Source organism: Mugil cephalus, chromosome 19 (assembly GCF_022458985.1).
Source record: "Mugil cephalus isolate CIBA_MC_2020 chromosome 19, CIBA_Mcephalus_1.1, whole genome shotgun sequence".
Taxonomy (NCBI): domain Eukaryota; kingdom Metazoa; phylum Chordata; class Actinopteri; order Mugiliformes; family Mugilidae; genus Mugil; species Mugil cephalus.
In genome coordinates this window covers 3885189-3911767 of record NC_061788.1, presented here as the reverse complement: position 1 = coordinate 3911767, position 26579 = coordinate 3885189, and the positions used below count along the sequence as shown (strand labels likewise).

Here is a 26579-nt window from a genome sequence, read left to right as displayed (position 1 = left end):
TATTTCCATTTTATTTGAGATTTCTCTGTAATGGAAGAAGCATCCACAGCTACTTAAGCCAAGGGCTGCCCACGTCTATGCACAGTGAGTTAAATCTCATTGCGTGTGACTTTTCAAAAAAGAGCCATGGTCTGCACAAATACAAGGCTTTTTATGCCTTTGATCGTGAGAAGACGGGGCTCATGAGAAAACTGAATGACGGCCGACCACATCCTGTGAAGGTAACCACTATGTCGTCAATCCATTTCCCTTAAATCCGTCACTCACAGAACACATCGGCCCTTTTTCTAATATCACAGAGACAGGACATTTGCAAGTTGCATGCTGCTTTTTTAGCAGTCCACAGGCAAAGGACTTAATTAAAAGATGCACAGCGCCCTCTAGTGGACGTTGGTGCAAACTGAAGTGGTGCATTTAAATAAAACTCCCAAAACTAGGCACAAAAAAAATAAATGTGAAAGCAAGAAACTTTATTACATACTGCATGTCCGTTTATAGCATAATACATCAATTATCAACTTCAAATGGCTCTGATTTTAAGGTACATGAATCACCCAACAAACATACCCTGTTTAGAGACAAGGAAAAAAAAAGTGCACAAAGAGTTTTAGGGAAAGAAGGAAACAGCTGGATTAAAGATTACATTCAGAAACCTCTCCTCCGAGGACTCGCCTTAAAAACGACCACATGCATCATTTTAGAAACACACTCATATCCACACAAACTTAAATATTTGGCACCTTATTTTTAGCATAGAAGATAAAATACACCCTTGCAGTTACAACATTAGTTTAAATTTGTATATATATCTATACATATAGATATATATAGACATATATGGAGGTAATATTTGATTTTGGCACATTACAAGAAAACATAAAAACTGCATGTACTCATTACATGCTCATATTTAAAAAGTTTTCAATTTTTAAAGTCAGGAATAAAAACACACTTAGCAAGAATTCCTCAGGATTAAAATGACCTCTCTGAAAGCAGGCTGCTCAGCCAGGTGAGCTTCACGAGCAGCCGCTTGACTGCCGATAATGACGAGTAAAAGCATTTCCTTGGTAATAATGTCATGTAAACAAACAGCAACAAATATGCTCTGTAAACCTTTAAGGCTGGGATGTAAAATGGATATTGCACTCTAGAAATAATCCTAAATCCTCACTGCACAACAAGGGGGCTGTCCTGGCCTGTTCAAACCATCAAACAAAAAGCTGGTATATAGATATAGAATTAATAAGGTATTCAGTAATACTATGTTTATTATAACATCTTGTGTATATTAACATTGATATATAGATTATTTCAACATTATGATATGAAAGATACATATTTATAAACTGCTATGAATATAGGCGGCTGCTTCTGTTTGGAGCAGACGCAGCGCCAGATATAACATAATATCTATTCTATGATTTTTAATTTTTTTTTTAATTTTCTCTCGCTCTCTCTCTCTTTTTTTTTTCTCTTTTCTTCATCCGAACAAATCAAAATGCTCTCGCACGCGGCTCAACGGAGCAAACCGGTTGCTTTAGAGCTCCATAGTGGATATGAATTGAAGCCTCCCATGCACAGAGAGGTTCCAATACAGGTCGGGACTGGTTTCCAAAACAGGCCAGCGTGAGCCTTTAAAAACCTCAGCATGCATGCTAAGTAACAGCACCCTCTGGTGGACACACGGAAAATAATCACTCTTCGTTTTTTTTTTTTGTTTTGTTTTTTGTTTTTTTAAACGGTGCCTAAAAGGTTTTTGTCTGGACGTCAATCTGCAATAAATAATGTCAGACCTACAACTTTACAACCTCTTATTTCCAGCCTGTCTACCTCCACACACATGTATATTTGCACCAACATATATATATTTATATTAGTTTCACATCAGTATTCTATCTTAAGAGCAGCAGAAACACAGATAACTATATTAGACAGAAAACAAGGACAATTCCCTCATTTCGTGGATTTTTAAACCTCAGTCTGTGGTGGGGCACAGTACTATGTGTTGAGATGTGAGCTAGTGAGCATATCCCCCGGGGGGTGGGGGGGAGAAAACTCCAGCGATGTGTAAAGTTTTATGCCTCAGGCTTGACTGGCAAGCTGCCCTGACTCCTTGGTAACTCCACTGTATCTTCCACAGATGTACCAAACCACCAATCAGAACCAATCATCGACCCCTTGACAGGAACAAATAACACTGACTTTACATGTAAGTAGCCTGGCTCCGAAGACATGCAGGCAATGTCCACCATCACGGATGGCTAATTCACTAAGTTTTAACAGCGAACCATTTTCGTGAAGATTAAAAAGACGCCCTGCGGCGGCATGCATTCTTGTGCCCAAAACAAAAAAAAAAGAAATAAATAATTAAAAGAAAGAAGAGGAGGAGAAAACTAAAAAGAAGCCTGTAATCTTATTCATAACATAACTCCACGTTTGTCTATGCAAATTCACATTTGAACCGAGAAGCTCACGATATATCCACAATCTGCAAGAAGAAGAAGAAGAAGAAGAAGAAGCAAAAAACTGCATCAAACCCACGCTCTAACTCTATTACAAGTCTACTGCCAGCTCTATCAGATACGACCACGTTAACTATCTGTAATCTACAACCTTGGTCTCTTCCCGACTACGAGACTTAAATAAAAAAGACACTGTTCAGTCTTTTTCACTCTCTGCTTCTGCTCAACACTTTGCATGACCACGCCTCACCGCTGCTGCTCGTCCTTTTCTCTTTTTTTTTTAATCTGAGAGTGTGGACAACTAAAGTGACGTTGTTTTCATTTTTGTATCACCATGGGAGGGGGTGGGTGAGATGTCTAAAGAAAGGACGTTTTGCACCCATTTAAAAATGTACAGCGGTGACGGTGTTTCTCACACAGAGAACCACCGGGTATGACAATGCCGGCGCCGGTTTGCACTGAGCAGCCGCATGCAGCGTACAGTCGCAAGCATCTGTCTCCCCAAAACGCCGTGAGGGGGACAGCAGGACGCCCCGAAACAGAGCCCTAAACCGACTGAAGCCTGAATGGTCATAGACCTGTCAAACTGTACCGCCCCCGCGTGGGGCCCGCCTAGAGGCCGGTGAGGTCCACGATGGCCTTGATGAAGATGGTGTCGTCGCGGATGTAAGAGTTCTTGGCGTCGAGCTTGGAGAGCGGGCAGAAGAGCGGGCAGCCGCTGGCAATGTTCATCTCGCTCACGGGTCTCTGGAAGGAGGAGGAGGTGACGTCGGGGCGGAAGGCGTCGATGATGTGCTCCCTGTTGCTCTGGTCCAGCAGCATCAGAGTCACCTGGAGGACGACAAAAACCAAGAGGGTTTACGTGCACATCTTAGTCGATCTATGCTCTACATTCGACCTTAAGAATGTGGTCGTTGTCCCAGTTTACGGATAAAATGAAATAACTACCGGGAACATGTCCTCCTCCTGCACACTAGGTAGCGATATGTGTCCTTTCAGAGGGTTAATACGGCCGGTTGTCGAGCATGTGCACAAAAGCATTGTCTAGTTTAACTCTGATTAAGGCGTATACATGTCGGAGAAAAACGATTTCCAACCAAATTATCTGGGCGTCTTAATCAGATAAAGAGAACTCGGATATTAGTCGGAGTAAGTTGTCCAGTTAAAGTCAGATTAAGGCAATAATTCAGATTTTTCATGTAAGTGTACTGACAGACTGTAGAAAAAGTGAACGTCCATGACCGCTTCTCAAAAAGTGAAGCCAAAGCAGGTTGAAATGGAACGTCCCCTGAAGTCAGATTTCTTATTTGGAAAGTTGTAGAATCCTCACTACCCCCGAGTGGAGTTACCAAGATGGCCGCCCCGTGTGTAAACTACGGAAGCCCTAAGCGGTCATGCATTCATACGTATTATTTCCTCCGTTTTCCCGTGATAACGAGTTAATTTCCTCTGTTTTCTCAAGATCTCAAGTTATATATGTTGTTATCTCAGGAAAACAAAGCTTTGTCTTCTCAAAAATTTCCACAAACTTAATCGTTATCTAGCAAACATTTAAGCACAAAACAAACAGCTCACGTTACAGTGGACCTATTACATTAGACTATTATTTTAATACATTATAATGTTAAGGGCATCCATCAGTCAGCATAACGGAACTCTCTCGAATTAAATAGATTGAGATCTTGAGAAAACAGGAAATTAACTCGTTATCATTGGAAAAACAATACTACGTGAACGCTTAGGGCTTCCGTATATTCTTATGTCTTTTCTTGTTTTCCCCACAGCATTGACCTTATCACAGGTAGCCTCCCATATTGCATTATTTCTGCTTTGCTGTTCATTTGCCACTTCCATTGACGCCTCCAATTCTATGGCTTCAAATTTCATTTTGCGTCTTCGTTCAAGCTGCTCTCCCATATTCTCTGTGGTGCAAAGCCCCTTATTTTAGACCTTAGTAAATCAGGCCCTAAAAATACACGTCAGATCCATTAATTTTGTTATTTTAGGGTGTTATTATAACGCTGAAGTATATTTTCTTTGATAAATTCAGATTTCCTGGTTGGTGAGATTGACAGCTGGTCCCGTACCTTTTGGTTGAAGGGCCACTTGAGCAGAGCGTCACTCAGTCCCCTCATCACCACAAAGAACAGGGACAAATGGCTGCCGCGCCCCGTCCCATCTCCGTTCAGATAGATCCGCAGGCACATCTTGTAGCCGTACTTGCTGGTGTAGAAGGCTGGGAGGCAAAGAAGAGGGAAGCTGGTAACGACGCGCTGGTATTTTCGGACGCGGTGACGGACTGTGGTTTCGTTTACCTGGTGAGAACATGGCAGGAGCTCGGCCCGCGATGGCGTCCTGTCTCTTTTTGGCGAAGTCTGAGATCCTCCAGACGAAGACGCCGTCGAAGGTGGTCGCAGACATTTCCCTGAGCCGGCCTTCCATCTCCGCTACCGTCAGGTCCTTCAGCCCCACGGTCCTCTCCAGCTGGCGCACCTGGAACGAGAGCAGAGCATTTAATATTCAACACAAAATGAGTTATTGGAGATTCAGATGCTCAACGGGGAATAGAATCAGTCGTAATTTATTTAAGGTTTCATCCATCTACAGTTTCCACAATTATGCAGGAACTATATTTAATTAGAAGTTTTGTAGTGAGCTACTCTGACGCTGATGAAAAGCTAAACATGTGATGCTTTTATTTTGTTGATCCAGTACCTTATTACTGAGAGCTTCGATCTTATCCTGGTCCAGTTTGTGCTGCCGGTTGCTGGCTTCCATGGTGGTGGCGAACCGCTCCACCTCTCGGTTCAGGACACACACCACGTTTTCAAACGTGCCGGCTTTCACCTCCAGCTCCGTGCACCTGCGCCCCAGCTCCACCACCTTGGTCTTCTCGCTGTGGAGCTGGAGCTCCAGGGCGGCGCCCACCGAGCTGGGCAGGGGCGTGAAGGAGGTGGACACGGAGAGCGTGGGAGCCAGGGTGGGAGGCGGTGGGAGAGGAGCCGGAGCCGGCGGACCTGGGGGACCCGAGCTGGATGATGAGGAGGAGGCGACGGCGACGGCGGCGGCGGCGGCGGCTCCCTGCACGGGAGGCCCAGAGGAGGTGGTGCTGAGCTGGGAGACTCTGGCCTCGAGTTCCCTGAGGGATTGTTGGAGTTCCACCAGTTTGTGTCCGGCTAGTTCCAGTCCCTGGGGCTGCAGGCCCTCCATGCTCACCTTCATGCCCATGATGTAGTGCAGCAGCAGGTTGAGGTGCTCGTAGGCGTAGGCGCGTTCATGGTCATGAATCTTTTCCTTCTCCACCTACAGGAAGGGAGCATGTATACGCCAACTCATCAGCTGTGTGAGGGAAGGAACTGTATAAAAACTACTTTATATCTTTTATTAAAGGTTCTCCACAGCATTACTAACATAGTTTTATTGGGCACTTACTCACTTAAAAAATAAAGTAAATGAAATTAAATTGATAAACGGACCCAGTACTGTTCCCTGGGGGACGCCACAAGCAATGTCCTAGCACGAATACCTCTAAATATCTAAAAAAATAACACTTTTAAAGTCAACATTACTAATAGTAATATAAGAGAACTGAATCAGGTGATGTATGAGATCAGGTGTCTGATCAGTCATTAGCTGTGTTTTTATTACAGTTTGTTTTTTGCAAAATAAAAGCGATTATTCTGAAATTGCTCTTTGGACGTGTTTCCAATGAAAGGTGTTTTTTTGAATGAGCTGTAACTCTCACGATATCCCATCATTCTCTTAAATTCTCATCACGCCAGAGAGAATGAACTGGTCACATGACCCCCTGAGGGAAATGAGAAAAAAGTGTTTCCGTTGCACTTTTGCGAAAAATTTTTATAACAATACATCTGAAAAACCACCTCATGAGACATAAAAATGTTTTATCTTTTGATATTTGAGAGGTTTTTAGAAATGTAGACGTTTCCATTAACAGTTTTTTATTGCGATATTTTCTAGGCGGAATGGAAACGCGAGTTTCCCCGAACAAAACTTTAAATATCAATATTGTCCTGCAGTTTTTGACCTTTTTTTTGTTAATTAAGGTAAATATCAAAAAGTGAGGATTAATCTGGAATGAGAAAAACACAATCTCCTGCATTTTCCAGGAGCTTCTAATAACCTTCATCTACTTACAGACATGTCACAGCCCACGGCATGAAACCGACACGGAGTTCTGAATTTGCTGCAGAATTTAATGTGGTCCACGTACTAGAAAACAAAAAAACACACACAAGAAAAGTACATCATTAGTTTCATTTTATACTAAAATTATTACTCGTTGTCAACAATCGTAAAGAACTTTTCCTTGGACAAAATATTCAACACACTAACTTTTGAGTTTTTCTCCTAAAAGAAAGTTTCTCCTTTTATTTTTTAAAATAATTTTTCTGTAAATAGATGTGACTCTTTAATATTTTACGTTTTCCTGCAAAATCTACTGCTGTTGAACATCTGTAGCTTCATTTTTTATTTCTATTTTTATCTCATCTCCATGTGCAAGAGTCAAACTAAAATAACTTACTACAACCAAGCACTTGGATTCAATCTGGTGCACATGATTAAACTAATATTTAATAATAATAATAATATTTTCTTAAGTGTGAAAGTTTCAACAAACTCGGACTAGGCTCTGCAGCTTCTTGTGTGTGTATTGTTTCCTGATTCACCTTTTCTCTGGGTATTTTCTTCTTGGCGCAGCCTTCACAGATCATCGGGTACTTGGGGCAGATCTCATCATGTGCCTGAAATAAAAGTGAAAGCGTTCATTTTACTGCGATCAGCAGCTGAGTCGAGCGGAGGCGAGGTCAGCGTCTTCGGTCTAAATAAATCATTTCTAACCTTGATGTTCTTGAAGTGAAACGGCTCCTTGCAGTACTTGCAGTTGAGCGTCCTCTCCGGACACTCCCGCTCGTTGTGGCGCTCCTGTTCGTTGAAGCGGATTCGTTCTTTGCAGGACGGGCAGGGGATGATCATGAACTCGCACTTCCCCTCGTGGTTCAGCTGTGGAGAAAAGGGAACGTCGGGTGAGCTGGGACACTTTGAGATGTCTAGAGTCTTATCTACCGTGCCACACCATTCAGGAGGCCTCCCAAAAAAATTTAATTCTGCAGCAGGAGAACAAATATCCAGTCGGAGCAGAAGACGTGACCATAGAGTTTGCAGCTGCAGACAGATGTGGATCAAAATTTTGCTCTTGAACACACCAATGGAGTCTAAATCATAGGTCTTTAACCAATGTTGTCTTTAACTGCTGAACCAATTGCAAGGCTGCATATTACAGTCTGACTCTGTCAGGTTCCCCACAATTGAGAGAGCCTATTCAATGCATGATATATGTATGATATGATATGCATGTTGTTTGGGGTCCTTGGTCTAAAATATGTTGAGGACTCCTGGCCTACATACATTCTGCACCAATGTGAAAAGAAATAACTCTCCACACCAGCAGGGGGCAGTAGTCTGTCGCTGCCATTCAACAGGAGGAAACAGAAAGAGGTCACGGGCTGTAATAAAAAGCAGTTTATGGCACTTTGCAGCTGTTTTTATTACATTCACCTGTGAGTAAAGTTATTTAACTAAACTTTATCATTGTTTTTAAACAAATACTTTTATACGATAAAACTATATACTGTAACTCCACCACTAACACTGACAAGTACACTTTGTAGAAACGTACTTTGAAACACCTGCCTGGTTGCCGGGCAACGAAAAGCAGAACAGACTGTGTAATAAAAGTTGCCTAAAAGAAACCTCCTGTTTCAACAAAAGTTCCACTTGAACACAAAGACTACAGCTGAGAAAATCACCCTTCTGGGAAACAGGAAGCTACTATTAGCTGCAAGGCTAAGAAGAGCTAGCCTCTCCTGAGTCCTTGTTACAGTTTATTTGTTCTAAATGTTGTTGTGAGAATGTTCTGAGATAATATTCTTCTCGAGTCTTAATTTTCTCCTCAGCTGATCTTTTTCTTCTTTCTCTTTTTCGATGCATGAAGATTGAAATATTACTGCGAAAAACAAAAACTGAAGACGTCCACATCTATAAAATGAGACATGTATTAATGACAAATAGTGAACAAACCAAACCTACCTGTTAAAGAAAAACGTGAATTAAAACGGCGGCGCTAACGACCTCCTCACCTCGTACTCTTTGATACTGCCTTTCCAAGTGCAGCTTTCGTTGATGCAAACAGCCGGCAGGTTCTCGACTTCCCTTCGAACGGCGTTGTCGGGAAAAGCCTGAATTAGCAAAAAACAACAAAACACAGAAACTTTTTTTTCTTACAACATGTAATGGGTAAATGGTGCAATTCATAGTAAAACTGCCACAATTGAATTTCTCTGAACAGCGGAAATCATCAGGATTGTAAATGTCAGTGCATTCAAAAAATGTAGTTATAATGGGAGTCAATGGGGCAAAAACAGCCACTTACAATAAGTATATATATATATTGAAATTAGGTCATTATGTGTTTATTTTTTCCCATAGCGGTGAAAAACAAAACGCATCTAAAGGGTTAAAAATTGTAAAAATAATAATAATAATAATAATTAATATGTAGTAGTTTTGATCAGTACAGTACAGTAAGCAGAAAACAGTTGAAAAATATTTTTCTGATATACTTTTTGGCTGAAAACAGCCACTAACAGTAAGAAAGGAAGTTTTTTTGAGTACTGTAGTAATTTTAGCTAAATATCAGAAACAATCGTTTAAAATAACTGAGAAAGCGTCATTTCATTTATAGAGACCATCGTCATGACTGAACAAAACCCAGTTAATGAAAGTAAATAACGACACCGGTCATCATTGCGGAGATACAATTTAATTTTGTATTTAATTTTGTATTTATATTTCTAATTTTTTTCCTCTTCTTTCTTTAGTGTTTATGTTTTAAGATTTTGGTCACTTTTTTTTTGTCTTGTAAATAAAAAGTACTTAACTTTCAGAAACTGTTTCTTTTAAATGTAAAAATACAAAAATACTCACACATCCTTGTTTCAGAATCGACGTCGGGTCCTCAAAAATATCCTCTTTAATGCAGGCGTTACATTTCTGGGGTCCATTACTGCAAAGATACAATGACAAACGTTATGATTATGCCCGTATACTCTGAAGCTCCAAACAGCCAGCAAAGCTGCATTTTTTCGGGGGACAGAAATTTACCTATATATTTGTTATTGTTCCTTTTTTGCTAGAATTTCATTTCAAGATAAAAATAAAAATTAACAAAACTTCTTTTAGCTCTGTTTTTGGTCTCCACCACCTCCTGATCTGGTTCTTTAGCTAAACGCTTCGCTGTGTTCTCAGTGTAGTTAATATCTGAGTTTGTCAGTGAAGCTCATCTTTAGGGTGATTGAATCATATCTACATATTTCTACATAATTGTCATCACTACTTTGAGTGAATTTATGTTAGCGTGACATTTGTAGAGGCAGTTTTCATGACTGACTGCGACGGCTAAAAAAACTAAACCAAGCTAACGAGTCAGTGACATCCTGTTCCACACAAATCTCTGTTTATTTTTGCTTCTTAGATTCATATTATATATATTTTTTAAATTTAAATTCAAAAACAACAGTTTCTTTTTGCTCTGTCTTTGGTCTCCACCACCTCCTGGAGGACATATCTGTCTCTTAAGCTGCTAAATGCTTCACTGTGTTCTCTGGCTAGTTGCTCTCTGTATTCTTCTAGTGCTTTGTGCAGAGAAGTTGTTGTGCAGTGGGTTTTTTTTAGCCCTAGAACGACGCTATAACAGCAACGAGACTGAAGCACAACAATAAGTTTAGGGTCCAGCTGGATAAACAACGAGCTGAAAGCCTTTATAAAGCGAAGCAAAGCTGCATTTTTTGGTGTATGAATCCTAGCTATGAATTCACGTATGTACATTTTTGCACGCACGCCTTTAACTTTTAATTAATCCCTATGTTATTACGCTATGTACGCTGCTGTCATCACAAAAGAAAACTCCCTAAAAGCTCCTCCAGCTCTCTGGCTCCTCACCTCACGGTCCTGTTGAAGCAGTAGGAACAGAAGCGATGTCCACACTGGGCTTGAAACGGTCGTCTCAGGATATTGTGGCAGCAGTTGCACAGGTGCTTGTCCTCCAGCTTGTTGCCCAGGATCTTCTTGGGGAAGCCGGGTTTGTTGCTCTCCATGGACGACGGAGGGGACGGTTCCTGTGTGGCCATGGTGTCTGTTCACACGTCGCACCTGGGAACCAAAGGGAAGACGTCAAGGAATAAACGTGACTCCGTTAATTTCACTATTCATTTCATAAATTAATCATATAAAACACTTTTTAGTTTTTCGATTATCACAGAACCACAATATTAACTTTTTAAAAAATGCGTAAATATAAATCTAAGGCATTCATGGCTTCTTTTCCAGGTTCAGCATGTGAACTTTCTTATTTTTCATCTTAATTCATCTCCTTTCTTCATAAAACAAAGCTTAACACGAGTTTTTATTTGTTTTGCACGTCTGCCAACACATAAACCATCAACTATCAGCTGTTAAACTGTTAAACAAGGCTGCAAACTATGATTTTAAGCATTGTGGATTACTTGCTTATCCACAATAAGCAGCGCCCTCTAGTGTGTGGAGGCCGGAACAAGCTGCATCATACAAAATCCAAATTAACTTAAACTTTTCAGATATAAATGAATTAAGTTTTTAGGAGATAATGTTTTAATAAAAACAAATATCTTTAAATCACTCTTTAAATTTTTTATTACAATCTTTATCATTATGATGTGGGGACATTTTAACAGTCCGACATGTTTACTCAGGCAAGTAAATGTTAAATGTTGCTTTAAATGTTAAAATAACTTCAAAAACGCTTTTAATATTAATACAGGAGTCAAAGTGTGATATTAAAATGCTTGTTTTCAGAGCGGGAGGAGTTATGAAGCAGAAAAATGTCAACTTAGGTGCTAAGGAAACAAAAAATAAAGAAGTTAATTGATTAATTATTTGGACTATAAAGACTGATGCTTTTTATTTGTATCTAAAGCTCAAAATATTATATTAAAATACTTAAACAATCAGATAACTGAGCTCTAAATGGACAAATGTCAATTCAGGTGGTAAGAAAACAAAAAAATTGGTATTTAAAGTGCCAGAAACCAGTAAAAATGCTTTTAAGATTAATCTAAACCTCAAAATATGACATTCACTAATGTTTTTAATCTGAAAAGTAGAACTATCTTTCTCACTTTAAGGCATTAATCATGGCTCTTGTCAAATCAGGAGCTTAACAGCCTCATTAGAAATATTCTTAATAATGTTCTAAAGTTCAACATTTTCACTCAGATACATAAACAAACTAATTTATGGCTTTAAATTTAATAGTACAACTACCTTCCTCAATATATTTATACTAACTTGTCAAAGTTCGCTCAACGTCTTCATCAAATCTAAAACCTTATCAACAATATAAAGCTAGTGAATGTTGGAGTGAATTATTATAATATCTGAGGATCCTGGACTTTTTTTTTTTTTTTTTTATGAAGAGGTGGGGCTCTGAGCTGTTGGTAATTCTGGGCTCAGATGATGTGTGTGAGATCTTATCTTCCTGGTAATAACCAGCAGCGATGGATGGATAGATGGATAGTAGATGGATGGATGAATGGATGGACGGATGTGTGGCAGAGCAGGCCAGCTGAGAGGCCCACACCCTTTGTTTACATCCCCACTCTGCGTCCTCCTCGTTCCACTTCACTGGGATCAAACTGGGAAGAGGAGATCGCTTCTCCTCGCAGCCACAACCAGCCCTCAGCTCTCAGCTCCGCTCAGCTCAGCTCAGCTCAGCCTGCCCAGTAACGATGCTGACAAATCCATTGTCTCTGCTCTGCTTCCTTCTCCTTCCTTGTTGCTAAGCTATCAGCATCCTTTAGTCAGAAGTGGTACCCAGCAGCACGGCGCCACGCCCCTTTGTAATCTCACAGAGAGCGTTTGCTGAGAAATGAAAGGTTATTTTATTTAAGGCGAAGCGCTGCCTCTGCGAGCAGCAGAGTTTGGACTCACCAGCGTTTTTAGTCTAAACTGTCATCGCGGCCAGAGGCTGTGAAATCTCCTCTCCTGGTCGCAGGTAGACGGTCGCGCACTGAGCCGATATCACAAGTGTTTTCGCAGCCGGCTGGAGGTGTTTTCCTCGACGTTAGCCACATAATATAGATGTTGGTCCCCAAACGCGACGGCTGTTATTGTCCAATATCGCCATTGCACTTCCAAGACTGGGTGTTACGTCATGCCGTGGGCTGAACGCGGGTTGACAGGCAGACGAGACGTGGAGGAGTCCGAGTCATTGGTCCACGATGCGGAGGGGGGCGGGCTGCAGGTTTCATCACGATCACTTCCAGCCTCCGATGCCTCCAGTGTTTCCATCTGCGTCTTTACGCGCCGCTGGTCTGCAGCCCGGGCCCTGACATGTGGACATGCGCTCACTGGCCAGTTCATTGGATACGCTGGTGAAAATGAAACCAGCCCTACACTAAAGCTTAGCTTTCGCGGAGGTTCTGGTGTTCATCACTGTGTTTAGAATAACTGAGAAAAGCTTTTCCTTCAACCAGGGGCGTCACTAGGTTTAAAGGACCAGGGGAGGCTTAGCCCCCAGGATGTAAGCAAATGTTGCACGTGAACACAAAATTTCACAAACAGCTAACAAAGACAAAGAAAAAAATGTATTCGTACATCAGGTAAATGAGCTCAGCTCCTGTTTCACGATGCACACCGTGAAGCTCCAGAAGGAAGTCACCCCAAAGGTAGAAATAAAAGGGTGCACCCTTAACTTCCAGCATGCATTTCAGACTAACTAGCTAGCTAAGTAGCAGCGTTCTTTTGGAGCTGGAATCTGTTGGGTTTTATCGGGTTGAGTAAGGCTTTGAGCCTGGGAAAAAAAAACAGGAAGAATGTTACTTCCACCACCTCACCACATAAGGAGTAGTCCACTGCAGCTTGCTCACGAGATTCGGATACATCACACTCTGATATTTCACACTTTGGAAATCAGCTAAAGTCGGTTTCGGCTTCATGTTGGAAATCACTGAATACGTGAAAGGCAGCGCTCCTCCTGTTGTCTATGGGTGAAGCCTAGATAGAACAAGACCACTGTGTATGCTTAGATGGAGGTTTCGTTTTTTTCTACCCTTAAAGTGGACAGGCTGAAGTTTCAGCGCTGAATTTTCTCTGTGTGCCAAATAAAAAACTTAAACGAGACAAGCTGTCGAGTGATCTATACATAGTTATCCTTTCCTATAGGTATAAAGATTCTGGACTGAAGGAGAGGAAAATGTCCACCTTTGACATTTCTTTTAACACTTTTAGGGACTTAAGAATGTTTTACGGAGGCTTCAGCTCCCCTAAAATAGGCCTAACAACGCCAGTCATTCACCTGTATTCTCATTTTGGAGACCGGCATCATGGCTTGGGGAGATGATACATGTTTCAGAACAAGCTGTAGTGAAGTCAAGTAGTGAATGTACTTAAAAACGTCCATTTCCTTTAATGAAATAGGAAAGTACTACACATGAGTACATAGCTGATGTATTTAACTTGTTTTTTCTTTTTCATAAAAAGTGTTGTGAACCAGAAAGTACAATATTTACAGGATATTATTTTTTTCTGAAATCTGCTTGAGTACAAGTACATAGAGACATGAAAAAAGACTTCACATGTAAATGTACTCAAGCAAATATACATTTTTGTGCAGGACCTTTACTTTAAACAGAGTTTGAACTAATTTAAGTTACTTGAAATCATTTTGTTTTATATCTACAATAAATCCTCTTAATAATATTATGACTGAAGGGTTTTTACTTGTAATGCAGTATTGTTACCCACTGCAGTGACCTGAATTAATAACTGTAACAACGCTATTAGATTTCATCAGAGCTCTTTGCATGGATGTGTTTGCGGTCCAGTGGTCACGTAACCCGGAGACTCCAACAGATAAATGTGCCGTCAAAGCAAAGTTCAACAAACATTGTATGACAACCATTTATTTCTGGACTGTGACACAATCAATAAAAGAGTAAAAGGCACAATCTCTGATCAAGATGTAAACAAAAGAATCACTACAGCTCATGAAGCGGTTCACTGGTCTTCTGACAAAGAAGCACTGAAACTAAATTTAAGTTAAGACAATTTAAAACAAGACAAATATTACTAATTAGAGGAAGCTCTTATATTACAAAGGAGAATAAAACCGCATTTTTTTTAATAGAAAATTACACAATTAGACCGTTAATATGCAAACTGTTTAGTAAAAACTCCACATTTACAATAAAAACTCTTCTGATTTGCTCCTATCTGCTGATTATTTTAACATAATGTGCGTAAAAGCAGCCTGGCAGTATTTACAAATGTGCTGTGAAATGATATTTTCATAAATCTTGATCCCCTAGATGAGTGAATCAAGCACATAAATATAATTTACTGGCAAAACAAACCTGAAGCAGCACTAATTTGACCTTTCTGTGAAATGTCTGAATGTAGTGAAATAGGACCTTTGGACCTGACACCTTACAATATATAAAATCCCACTATTGTGAAATGCAAAATAAAAGCTCTTGGATAAATACTTCATACTAACACTACCACTGGCACACTAACATAGCACAGGCTTTTTATTTAAGAGGAGTGATAAAATAGTCCTGAGGAAAAAAGAAAGAAGCCGTTATTGCACAATTTAACTTCACTAAGGTTTATCAAAGCGTCCTGTAGGAGCCATTGGAGATTTGGCACCATCTCTAATAATAAACAGTAAAGCTTCTTATCCGGACAAACCACCGTCTTCCTTTAAGTCTCCTCCAGGAGCTTCCGGAGGCTTTTTTGAATCTAAAATTAAATAAAAAACAGACAAACAAACAAACAAACAAAACATTTAAAATCATAATAAACTAAAAACATTTTGGAAAATATTCTTATTTTTTCTTTCTCGCCAAGAGTCGATGGACACAAGCTGTTAGCTTAGCTTAGCACAAAGACTGGAAATAGAGGGAAACTGCTAGCCTTGCTCTCTCAAATTCACTTACAAAACCTTAAAAATCTAAATAAATCCTTAATTTTTTCTGTATTTCCATTTTTATTCTCTGTATCTGTTCCCATTTAGATTTTCTTCCTAAAAAAACAACCAAACAAACCTTCTCAAGTTTCAACAGGTTGGTGGAAAGTTCACCAAATATCTCAGCATTCACTTCATCCTGCGGCCTCTGGATCCCGATATTTCTGCAACAATATTCACACTAAATTATTAACCGAATAACGAGGGATGCGCCGCAAATTAAAAGATCATTTTAGCTCGTACCCGTTGCGAATGTGTTCCCCCATCGACACCAAGGAGTTCAAACGATGCTCCAGAGCTACAATCTTGAAGGCCATGTAACAGGAGGACAAGACAAGGGCGCTAACTCTGGTACAACACACAAAGACACATGGACACGTCAACACGACAATAAGCAAACACGCCCAAATAATGCAAGTGATTCTTTCGGGAGACGTCCAACAATTGTCTTGTCAGAGCGTGTCGGCATCTCCTGTTCCACATAATGGAAGGTCACTACTCACAGAAACAGATAGAGGAGGAGGATGGCGTGCAGCGGCACGGACTGGGAGGATCTGCATTTCGCTGTGACTCCCAGACCTGGTTTGGTTGAGCCTGAGAATAAAAGTGAAATCAACAATTAAGAGACAAACAAGGTGCCACATTTTGATTTAAAAAAAAATATATATATATAGAAATGTTTTTGTAATAAATACATTTTTGGGATCAATCTCAAAGTTTGTTGGTGGTTACCTCAGCGTAGCTTAGCTTAGCTTAGCTTCTTAGGCTTGATTAGCACACAGCATCTCATTTATTTAATGTGTTTTTTCTTTCAGTTGCATTTGCCAAAATGTAAAACTATATCTTTAACCCTCTATAAGCCACTACTTAAAAATCCAACAGAATTTCAACAATAGTGTTATTCTAGGGCATAAGAATAACATTTTACTTTTGTGAAATTTTTCAAAATTTTTAACTTTCATGGAGAAAATCAAGCCCTTAAGTGGTGAAAAAAACTTGTAGACCACATTAGACCCTAATTTAACCTGAGAATACTTCCTTGATAGCTTGATAGCAAACCTTCTGATAGCAGACCTAAAAATGTGATGAAGTTACCAAATATGGTTCCTTCGCCCCATAAAGGGTTAAATTTACCTCCTCGCTGACAGTTAAGGTGACCAGATTGATTCAACTCCAAAGACCATATGCTAAATATGAAGCTAGAGCCATTAGCTGGTTAGCTTAGCTTATTAAGACTGAAAACAAGCCACACTGGCTGTTTCTAAAGGTATACATGAAGGTAAGGAAATACTTTTGGAATAAATACATGTTTGGGATCAATCTCAAGTGTGTTGGTGGTTAATTTTAGCTTAGTTTAGCTTATCTTAGAAGAATTAGTTAAACCATACCTTTAACCCTTAATGAGGAACTTGGAAATTATTATTATTGTTGTAGTTTTTTTTTTACTCTTGACTTTTTTACTTTACTACTACTACATCACTAATTTCTTACTACTAATTGTGAAACTACAGCCATTAGCCAGTTAGCTTAGTGTAGCATTAAGACTGGAAACAAACTACCCTTGCTGCTTCTCCAAAACAATATGTGTGCATTATCTATCAAAATGAAGTTTTAAATTCCTTATAAATTGTTGCTAAGCTGGTATTTGTTTTTTTATTTTGTTGCTTTCAGTTTAAGCAAAAGACTCTTCAAGGCTTTTTGGTTGGCAAGCGTCCACATGCTGTAAATTTGACCATCCCCCCCACAAGTGTGGTCAGAACGTCCAAGTGCTGCAGAATATGCAAACCCACAAGAATGTGCTTTGTATAGATGTGTATTCAAATGCTCTGTTTTGTGTATGAGTCTACTTGGAAATCACACTTAGAGAGCTTAAAAGGTACTGGAAGGGACATTTGGCTAACTTTGTTTCCTGTCTTACATCAATCTTCTCAATTAACTATGAGTAAGAAAATAAATAATGAGTATTTGGGATTAATGGAAGAACCTGAAAGCGCCCTTTAGAGTCAACAAACACTCTGTGACGACATGCTAACCATGAGGCAACCGGCACAAGCTCCATAGCTCGGCTAACAACCCATTTAGCTAATGCGTTAGTTTGTTAGCGTCACATTTGACGGAGGTAATGTAAAAAAGTTGTAGTGAGGTTTGGGTTTCAACTGCATCATTTAAAGGGCCACTAGTGATAGAAATGTACAGTTTTGCTGGAAGGAAATTAATTCTGTGTACTCAGTCTAAACTAGCGTCATATAAACTGATGTGTGCACCTCTGCAATAAACTTAGTGTTATATTGATGCACATACAAACCACTCTGTTTAATTTTGGGCTATTCTTTTATAACTCATTTCCCTCTGGAAAGCAGCAAAACCCAAGACTACAGAAGCACTAACAAAGCTTTTTTTTGTTGTTGCTCCGTACCGGTCTTGAGGGCGGTTCCATGTTTTTGGCTCGGAGTCTGGAGGTGGATGTCGGCGTGGACTGAAACTTCTGCGCTCTTCACCGCATTTAGAAACGTGTCTGGGAGGCCGCTGAAGTCTGATCGAGTAAACACAGGGAAAGCTGTGACTCCAGCTGCCAGCGAGCTTAAGTAAATATTAACAGAATCACAAGCAACCTCGGAAATCAACAAGCAAGAGTTATTATGACTGTCATACTCAAACTAAAAAAATGGGAGAGTTCATTAGCTATTTCATTGGGTCATTGTTGGGTTTCTGCCAACGGTCGTCACAATAACAAAAAGCGAAGCCTCAGAAGCTCAAATGTCACCTGGCGTAAGTCCAGTTTTCCACAAACGAAAGAGCATGAAAGCCACGGTGACACCTGATACTCAACCCACAGAGAATGAATAGCTCCACAAAATGTGTACAGTAGATTATAGTTGGTACACAGTAGCTTTGTGTACACACTGTGGGGAAAAGATGGAAGCACACACCATTTATTTTATCGTAGTCTGGAGTCTGAGACCCGGAACTGCTGCTCTCCATCATCTCCTGCCGTCTCTGCTGCACGACCCCGTCGAGGTCGGAGAAGGCTCCGGAAAGGTCCTGCAGAGCAACATGCAGTCAGGACAATATATGCAATGGAACCTCTATGGATCAAGAAACAGATCCTGAACAAAAACATCAATGGAAAATGGGCGGACAGACCGCCTGACTGACCAGAGGAAGCGATGACGGACATTTGACTCTGAAGCTGCTTTCACAGGACGTATCAGGGCTGATACAAATCTTGTCCTCCTGGAATGACAACATACACATTTTATTTATTTTATTTAAGCTGATTTCACATGTTAGACCATTTCTGGAAAACAGAATAAACTTTAAACACATCTTATCACCGTATAGCTTGTTATTGCTAACATGTTAGCAAACAGCTCCTGGTTTGGATGCACACAGAGCAACATTAGCATGAATTTATTTGTGTTGCTTATATTTATAAAAACTTATATTTTTTTGTTCCACCAATTCCTGACATATAGAGCTGGCAGCTAAATGCTACAAGCTAATTTCTAACTTGCTAGTTACTTGGTGCTGGTTGGACAACTTTGTTTATTTTTTCCTAAAAAGGGTAAATACTGTTTATATAGAGAGAGAGGCTATATGCCTTCATATCTTCATGCTAAGCTAACCTTCTGGAGTGTCTTTGGATTTTTTCATCTGTATGGCTAACATGTTAGCTATTTAAACATAGCACAAACAACTGTACATTAACTGTACTGTACTTAACTTTGATACGATTGGATTTCTTGTTTTCCACTGAATACAGAGAAAAATATCAGGCATATTAGCTGCTAAAAGCTAAATGCTATTAGGTACTAGAAACTAGTATCTAGTAGCATGCTAACTAGTACAACAAACTAGTATTGACTTCCTACTAGCACAACTAACTAGTAACTAATAGCATTTAGCAGCTACTAGCTACTTAGCACTAGCTACTGCTGGCCACATAACATCAGGAGTATTAGCTGCTAAATGCTAAAATAGTTTTTCTTACTTTGGTAATCTGCTGACCACGTACACTATTTTTTTTCTCCTTAGAAATTGTAGAAATGCTAAGCTAACCAGCTACAGTATATTTACATTTAGAATACAATCATAAGCAACGAAGCTAACCTTTGATCATTTGTACAGCTAACATGTGTACTGCATATTAGCTTCCACAGGGTCATATCTCTTTTATAACTTCATTCATTTTAACCCACTTATAGTTGTTAGCAGCTAAATGCTACAAGCTGGTTGCTACCTCGTTAGCTAATTCTGCTACCAACTGTTTCTCCAGATGTTCTCACTACAATTGAATATTTTTGTGATGAATATGAGCAGAAACTATTGAGCTTAAAGATGTGATTTACCTCCAGATGCAGACAGATGGACTTCAGAAGTTTGTAGGTGGTGTTTCGAGAGAGAAACGACACAAACACGTGCTGGAAAACATTAATGTAGAATCACTCTCGTGTTTATTTCAAGAACCGTCTCAAATGTTCGTATCTTACCTGCTCATGAGTAGCTTGAATCACGAGGGCGTTTGGCACTAACAACGCAGTTTTAGTCTTTTTGATATGTGTCACGGACACGACTGGAATAGAAATCTGGCAAGGACAAGATAATTATCAGATAATCACCGTGAGATAACATCAAATAATTTCCTTAACTGAGTTCACATTAACATACCTTTGTGTCTTTGCCAAAGACTTTGGAGTGGAAGCAGATCCAGTTATCAGAGACGAACATTTTGCCCTGATATAACATGTCTCTCTGCAGGGCACAGGTGTAACCTGTTGGCATCAATCCACATGAGTGAGATCAACCGCCGCATCACATTTCTTGGCTTCTCATTTGAAAATAAGAGTCTGAAACTTACTCTGTTTGAGTAACTCATCTCTGCTGACTTCCTTGAATAACTTGTGATACTGGGCGTTTGTCTTTGATAACTGAAAGAAACATTATTTTTTTGTGTTTAGAAACTTTAAAGACCGTTTGGTGACGTTTGTTGGATCCGTGCTAATACCTGGCTGGGCTGCGACTTCTTCCTTTCGATCTTAGTTTCAAAGTCACTCAGACTCAGCATTGGTGAAAGCGGCTCTGCAGGTTTCAGTCTGTTAAACAGAAGGTCAGTGTTTACGGTTTGAAGTAGCGTGGTAACGCTCGAGGAGGAGCGCTAACGAGAAATGAGCTGCGGCAGGGAACAGTCACGGCTTTAAAACACAGGCGTTTAAGACGTGTTTCGTTTTTTGGCTCTGTGATTATATAACATCTGCTTACACAGAAACAATTAAAACGGTAAACAGCGCTCAGGTTATGCAGGTATGCAACAGTTAGACGCTGACTTCAGCCAGTTTGAGTCGATTTTCGTGAAATATTATTTGCTTTAATTAAAAATTAAATCAGAAACTTTTTTTTTAAACTCAAATTTCAATAATAGGCAGAAATCCAATCCTACATGAGTCCACTAGTTTATTTTTCGTCCGATCAATGGTCCAAAATTTAAAAATAGACAAAACAAATAGTAGAAAATCTAAGGTGTATTATTTCGGCATGACAAGTCAATAAAATTTCAATATGTAAGAGATTTGATAAGGTTTACTGAGCACATTTATTTGGAGGAGGGTTTATTAACAGATAATAAACGGCAATAAAGATATTATCAGCTGTAAATGTGGTTACGACATCATTATAGTGTGTTATTAACTATTAGACCCATATAAAAACGCCTGCGCTAGAAGAATGTGGGTCACCTGGTGCCGCTTGGTTTCTTCCTGACCTCCTCTGACTCCACGTCCACAGAGAGCTGGAGGTCTGTGGGGGAGCGTCCTCGCCTCCTCTGCCTCCTCTCACCTCCATGGTCCCCCTCAGACCTGGAGACACCACACACAAACACACAAACACACACACATAAGGACACACACACAGGAAAGCTGTTCTCTCTTCTCCTGCACACCTGTCCTCTGAGAGAAACAGCGAGATATTAACAAACATGTGAGGACACGTTTAATTTGCGCTCATGGACGTGATTATGGTTTAAAAGCAGATGTACCACAATCTGCCGCTTTCCCCTCTAAGGACTGTATAAGGTTATTGTTGTTTAAATGTTGTTTTAATGTCTAATTAAAAGGACAATACATGAAAATTAGCTTTTTAGATGTTGATCTGTGTGTATAAAGGAGGTTTGGGCTCTAGAGGGCCCCATAAAAACATCTTCCAAACCATCAGATTTTTATCTATCAGTGACATAAGAAGCTTTGTCCTTGACTCTTTCACTGTAGAGTAACTCCATTTGCCCACGTTCATCAATTAAAAGTCGCCCCATTAATTCAAACAGAAAGTTTTTTAAAAAAAAGGAGGACGTGCATGAAAAATAAGCACAATGCAATGAAGCTGAAAGGGGGGAAAAGGAAACCCGGGGCCCTTTTCATCAGATCCAGACTCACGTCGAGCGATTCCCCCGGGACTCCTTGCAGGGAAGTGGTTCCACCGCGGATAACGGGGTCAGAGGTCTGTCCGCCGCCTCGGTCATCAGCACCATGGTTTCAGAAACTCATAATCCCGCTCGGATCCGCCATCGGGGTTTTGCAGCGCTGCAGCCTTTCCGCCGCATATAAAGGCGAAGCTTCAGGAAGCCCTGAAAGTTTGGGACGATCGCTCGATGGGCCACAGAGGAGGAGCCGGGAAGGGGGAGGGAGCTGCAGGGAACAGCGTCAGGAGGCTCCAGCTGACCGAGTCTGGACAGCGTCTTCTTCCTGCATTTTATCCTCTCATTACAATAAACTACAACAAACACGCTCTGGCTGAAGAACGCGTGCGTAAAAGCGCTGCGTAATTTTTAGGCGAATGGTTGTAAGAGGGAACGTGAGCTCTTGTTGAGGATAAAACTGGGTTTTAACTCTTTAAAAGTCACAACAGGGTGTATTTGATGTGGATTTCCAGCAGGGGGCAGCACAGTCAAGGGGATTTTGTTTTTTCCAGGTGTGTGTTTGTCCTCGTGTGACCTACAAGTTAAAGACGATATTTAAATATTAAAATAAGCTAAATATAGAGGTGGAATTTAAATAGGTTAGTTCAGACTTGATGTGGTGCGGGAAGGTTATCAAACTATCTAGGTTACGTCCAGAAAAACAACTTTAAAACAAAGGTTAAGTTAAACCATCTGTACATATATATCCACTTATACATACGTCTTACTTATACAAGTAAGATTTTGAAATGGAATATTTTATTATTATTATTATTATTTTGATAATAATTTACTAATTCAAATATTTCACTTGGCGGGCATGTAAAGTCTTTTTCTGTGAAGCCACTTTTACTTTTAATACTCTTAAGTGTTTTCTATTGTCAGTGTTTCCATGATAATTTTAATTAAGTAGGTAAAGAAACAAGATACAACAGGCTGAAAGCTATTTGCTGCTTTTGGACATAGCGGTTCAAGTTTTTGTGCTAAACTAAGCTAGCCATCAGCTTGGTTTAGATTTATATGTATATAAAAGTATAAACAAGCTTCTCATGCATTTCTGAAAAATAAAATATAAATAATTCCCCAAATTAAACTTTATGTAGGTTTGTCCCTGCTTTGCAAGATAGTTTCAAACAACAACAACAAAAAAAATCTTTTTTGATTGTGCAGCTTAGCTAATAATGAAGGCAAAGTTACTATTGAAGTGTATTGTGTTAAAGTGACACTGAGAATTATAATGAAGAGAGATTTAGTTAAATTAGAAAGCCTTTGTCTTCACCAGTGCACCTAATTTCAGATTAGATTGCAAACTATTACACACAATATACATATGAAAGGAACAGATAAAAGAATAAAAAAAGTAAGATGCCAAGAAACACAGTGGAATCAATGGTCAATAAATAGAATAAATAGATAAAACTAAACTAATTTTAAAAAAATCACACAGATAAAAGATTATGTAGAATTTAATAGCTGAATGGCGGAGGGAATAAAAGTTTTATTTTTGTTATTATTCGTGCATGTCCCTTCTTCAGGCTCCAGGAGGCGCTGTTGCAGCATTTAACGAAAGCGTCAGTTGAGGCGCTGAAGACTTGTCAGAGTTCATTAGGAATCCAGGAGGCAGCAGCACAGCCAGCAGTGCAATGCAAGCTAGCAGCTAGTTAGCCTGCCATTAATCATGGCTGACAGGGAACTCTGGGTTAAAGGTGGGAAAGCTGCCAGCGACTCTGTTAGTGATTTTAAACTGGAGGAGCGATCAGGGAGACATGGAAACCAAGTGTTTCTGCTTATTTACAATTCACCAACTATAATTACAGTCAAAAGTTCCCGTCGCTACGTCCAGTCGAGCCCCTTAAATCATAGTGATACATGATCAAAATACAGCTTTAGATGCACAATAAACAACAACACTATGTTTTGCCTGAAAACTATTTACTCCGGGTGGGCAAATGTGTTTTCAGGCTTGAATAGAAAGTTTAATTTTGGGGAATATTTATATTTCCTACAGATGGGACAGACTCCAGCAACCAGCACGACGCTGGTGAGGATACGAGGTCGTAGAGGATGAAATAAGGTTTATATTTTCGTGATAGTTTCATGTATGAACCTAAAAGAAGCAGATGTTTAGCTTAGCTTAGCATAAAAACTAGAAACAGCTGGACTGGCTGTGCCCAAAAGTCGGTCTTTTAACATCATTAAAATTAAATATAATCATGAATCTACTGAGAAGAAAAAGTACTTAAAAGTATTAAAAGTAGAAAATGCAAAGATTTTCACATGAAATGTTTAAATATTTATTATTATTTTTAAAGATGTATTAACATCCCCTTTAACTAAGTTAAAAGTTAATGCACAAGTAAAAAATTCTCAATTTTTCCATTTTAAGGAAGCAAATAAAATGGTCGGGGTGCAAATTTTTGTGCTTCCATCCATCAAGTAAATAGATTTCATTCATTTTTGGTTACTAATACAATTTCTGATTAAAACCAGGCATCTTCTTCTTCTACATGAGTCTCTAACTGGCAAAGATGCTAACTTTGACGCTAACTACAGCGCTCTACTCGAACATTATTAAATAATAGTGAAAGTAATTTTAATACAAGGTTTTATTACATGTTTCCGACCTCTGTGCTACGCTAAAAAATAAGCTAATCTAATTTATTGTGGTTCTAGCTCATATTTCACAAACAGGAGGCTGGTATCAATCATCTCATCCGACTCTCAACGAGGAAATGCATTTGTGTTTTTGAAAGCTATTCTTTCAAAAGCCCAGATTGATAATTAGATTAAACCGAGTGTTTGAGATGTTTCGCCTCCAGCTAAGCCCCGCCCCTCAAAAAACGTCATGTTGTTTACAAACTGTGAAGATGAAGTTGAACATGAAGATGCGTGTCTGGTGTGTAATAATTTTAATATAAGCTTTTATTACTTGTTTCCAGCTAAACTAAGCTAATCTATCGCGGCTCTGGCTCAATATTTCACACAGACACAGGAGGCTGGTATCAATCTTCTCGTCCAACTCTCAGCAGGGAAAAAAGGCATTTGCGTTTTCCAAAAGCTATTCTTTTAAAGCCCAGACTGATAATTAGATTAAACCGAGCATTACCCGCGAACGGTTGGGGCGTGAAAGATTTGTGACACCGACAAACATCTTCTTCTGGAGGCAGAAACCTTTTTTTCAGAGCCTGTCACGACATTTAACAGGAGAAAGACGGAGAACAAGGAACGGCGTAGAGAAAAGGAGGCTGCTGAGAGAGAGAGAGAGAGAGAGTGCAAAAATGGTACTTGTGACGGGGGAAGATTGAAGTCCTGTTAAGTGCTCCGCTTGAAAGCATGTCTGGCCTCATTAGCTGTCAGTTGTAACAATACTGAACTGGCAGTGAAGACAGGTTGGAGTCTAGTGGTCATAAATCACTCCTCGACAGCTGCCTGACAAGCTGGGAACCAGTGCACAGGCACGGGGCACAATCTCAGCCCTCGACACTGCACAGACGCACGGTAATCTAAGAAATCATCGCGGTGGTTCGAGCCCCCCCCTCCCCCACCGAAAATTACAAGGAGCCCGCGAAAAGTGGCGTGTCGACGTTTTGTAAGAGGGGGGAAATTGCTCTCATTTCGTGTCTGCCTTTGCACACTCGTACGTAAAAACCTTCATCCCCCCCCCCCTTGTGCCCGTCTGTCCCCGGCTACGTCCATTAGCTAAACGAGCAGTGGCTGGTCGTTGACTTCTGTGGGGGCATGTGGGAGGGTGGGTGGGGGGGGTTAAGAGCAAGGCCTGCGGGTCATTAATCACGGCCCCTGACATGCAGAGCAGGAGGCCAAGGCTCCCCTATGCATACAGCTGCTGGGCCACACTCATTGCACAGGCGATGTGTTGACCCTCCTACGCCCCGACTCCCAGCGCCTGTGGCTCTCATCTGTCCGAATCCCTCACCGTTTGTGTCAGTCACTGGTGCTGTCAAGACGCCGCCGCCACCGCCTCCCTCCCTCCCTCCCTCCCCGGGCCCGACACCCCACTCCACGCCACCGTGTTTCCTGCTCACGTCTTAAACGTACCCAGATTAGGATGCGAATGCAAACTAATCTGATATTTGTAACGAAGTGCAGCGTCACTAGCGTCATCATCTGTAGCGATGTCACCGTCAGTCAGATCAGGCTAACGCTTCGGTGCAGACAAAGTTCAAATAAAAACAAAGATGGCAGCTCCGTGGCTACATCCATACAAAGCAAAGTCAATGCAAACATCTGAGAAATTTAAAAACTCCAGTGCAGGTTTGTTGGACAACGACGGAGATGTAGAGTGCAGAAGAATAAGCTTTTAATCTGAAAATCTAGTAGTAGACCCCCTTCATGGACGATGTCACTGTGATGTCATGACGTTAGCTGGAGGCAAAACAGAGTGAGAACACTGTCGCTTTGTCGTCTTGCTGTATTTTTGGAGCCAAAACCGCAAAAAAAAAAAAGGAAAAACACTAACTTGAAATTTTATCGCATACCAGCCACTAACAGTCATAGACAAATTGTTGTTGAATGCGATTAAAAGAAAGGATTTGAATGAGACAGTTAATAACAACACTCTGCAGAA

General features: G+C 40.2%; 2 protein-coding genes across 2 annotated transcripts; both read right to left on the bottom strand.

Moving 5' to 3' along the window:
- Nucleotides 1-449: 449 nt before the first annotated feature.
- LOC124997163 (TNF receptor-associated factor 2-like) lies at nt 450-12794 on the bottom strand. Its single transcript, XM_047570778.1, has 11 exons — nt 12510-12794; nt 10485-10694; nt 9471-9549; nt 8624-8722; nt 7326-7487; nt 7154-7228; nt 6621-6695; nt 5178-5765; nt 4778-4955; nt 4550-4698; nt 450-3293 (listed from the first exon to the last, which is right to left on the bottom strand). The coding sequence occupies exons 2-11, from the start codon at nt 10670-10672 to the stop codon at nt 3075-3077; spliced, it is 1812 nt and encodes a 603-aa protein (XP_047426734.1). The 5' UTR covers nt 10673-10694; nt 12510-12794; the 3' UTR covers nt 450-3074.
- A 1672-nt stretch (nt 12795-14466) lies between these two features.
- Nucleotides 14467-22208, bottom strand: LOC124996200 (GRAM domain-containing protein 2B-like). Its single transcript, XM_047568991.1, has 14 exons — nt 21972-22208; nt 21279-21398; nt 20552-20639; nt 20405-20474; nt 20215-20318; nt 20037-20132; nt 19896-19967; nt 18703-18780; nt 18477-18588; nt 17963-18079; nt 16050-16140; nt 15790-15894; nt 15626-15710; nt 14467-15320 (listed from the first exon to the last, which is right to left on the bottom strand). Exons 1-14 carry the CDS (start codon nt 22064-22066, stop codon nt 15282-15284), a joined length of 1272 nt encoding a protein of 423 aa, XP_047424947.1. The 5' UTR covers nt 22067-22208; the 3' UTR covers nt 14467-15281.
- Between the last annotated feature and the right edge of the window lie 4371 nt (nt 22209-26579).

Coding starts and splice junctions, on each gene's coding strand:
- LOC124997163 (XM_047570778.1), bottom strand. CDS start 10,672: ATGGCCACACAGGAACCGTCCCCTCCGTCGTCCATGGAGAGCAACAAA. Junction 6,696..7,153: donor AGAAAATACCCAGAGAAAAG/GTGAATCAGGAA, acceptor TTTGTTTTCTAG/TACGTGGACCACATTAAATT. Junction 5,766..6,620: donor CCGTGGGCTGTGACATGTCT/GTAAGTAGATGA, acceptor CCCTTCCTGTAG/GTGGAGAAGGAAAAGATTCA.
- LOC124996200 (XM_047568991.1), bottom strand. CDS start 22,066: ATGGTGCTGATGACCGAGGCGGCGGACAGACCTCTGACCCCGTTATCC. Junction 20,319..20,404: donor AGATGAGTTACTCAAACAGA/GTAAGTTTCAGA, acceptor TGATGCCAACAG/GTTACACCTGTGCCCTGCAG. Junction 20,133..20,214: donor TCTTTGGCAAAGACACAAAG/GTATGTTAATGT, acceptor TGTCCTTGCCAG/ATTTCTATTCCAGTCGTGTC.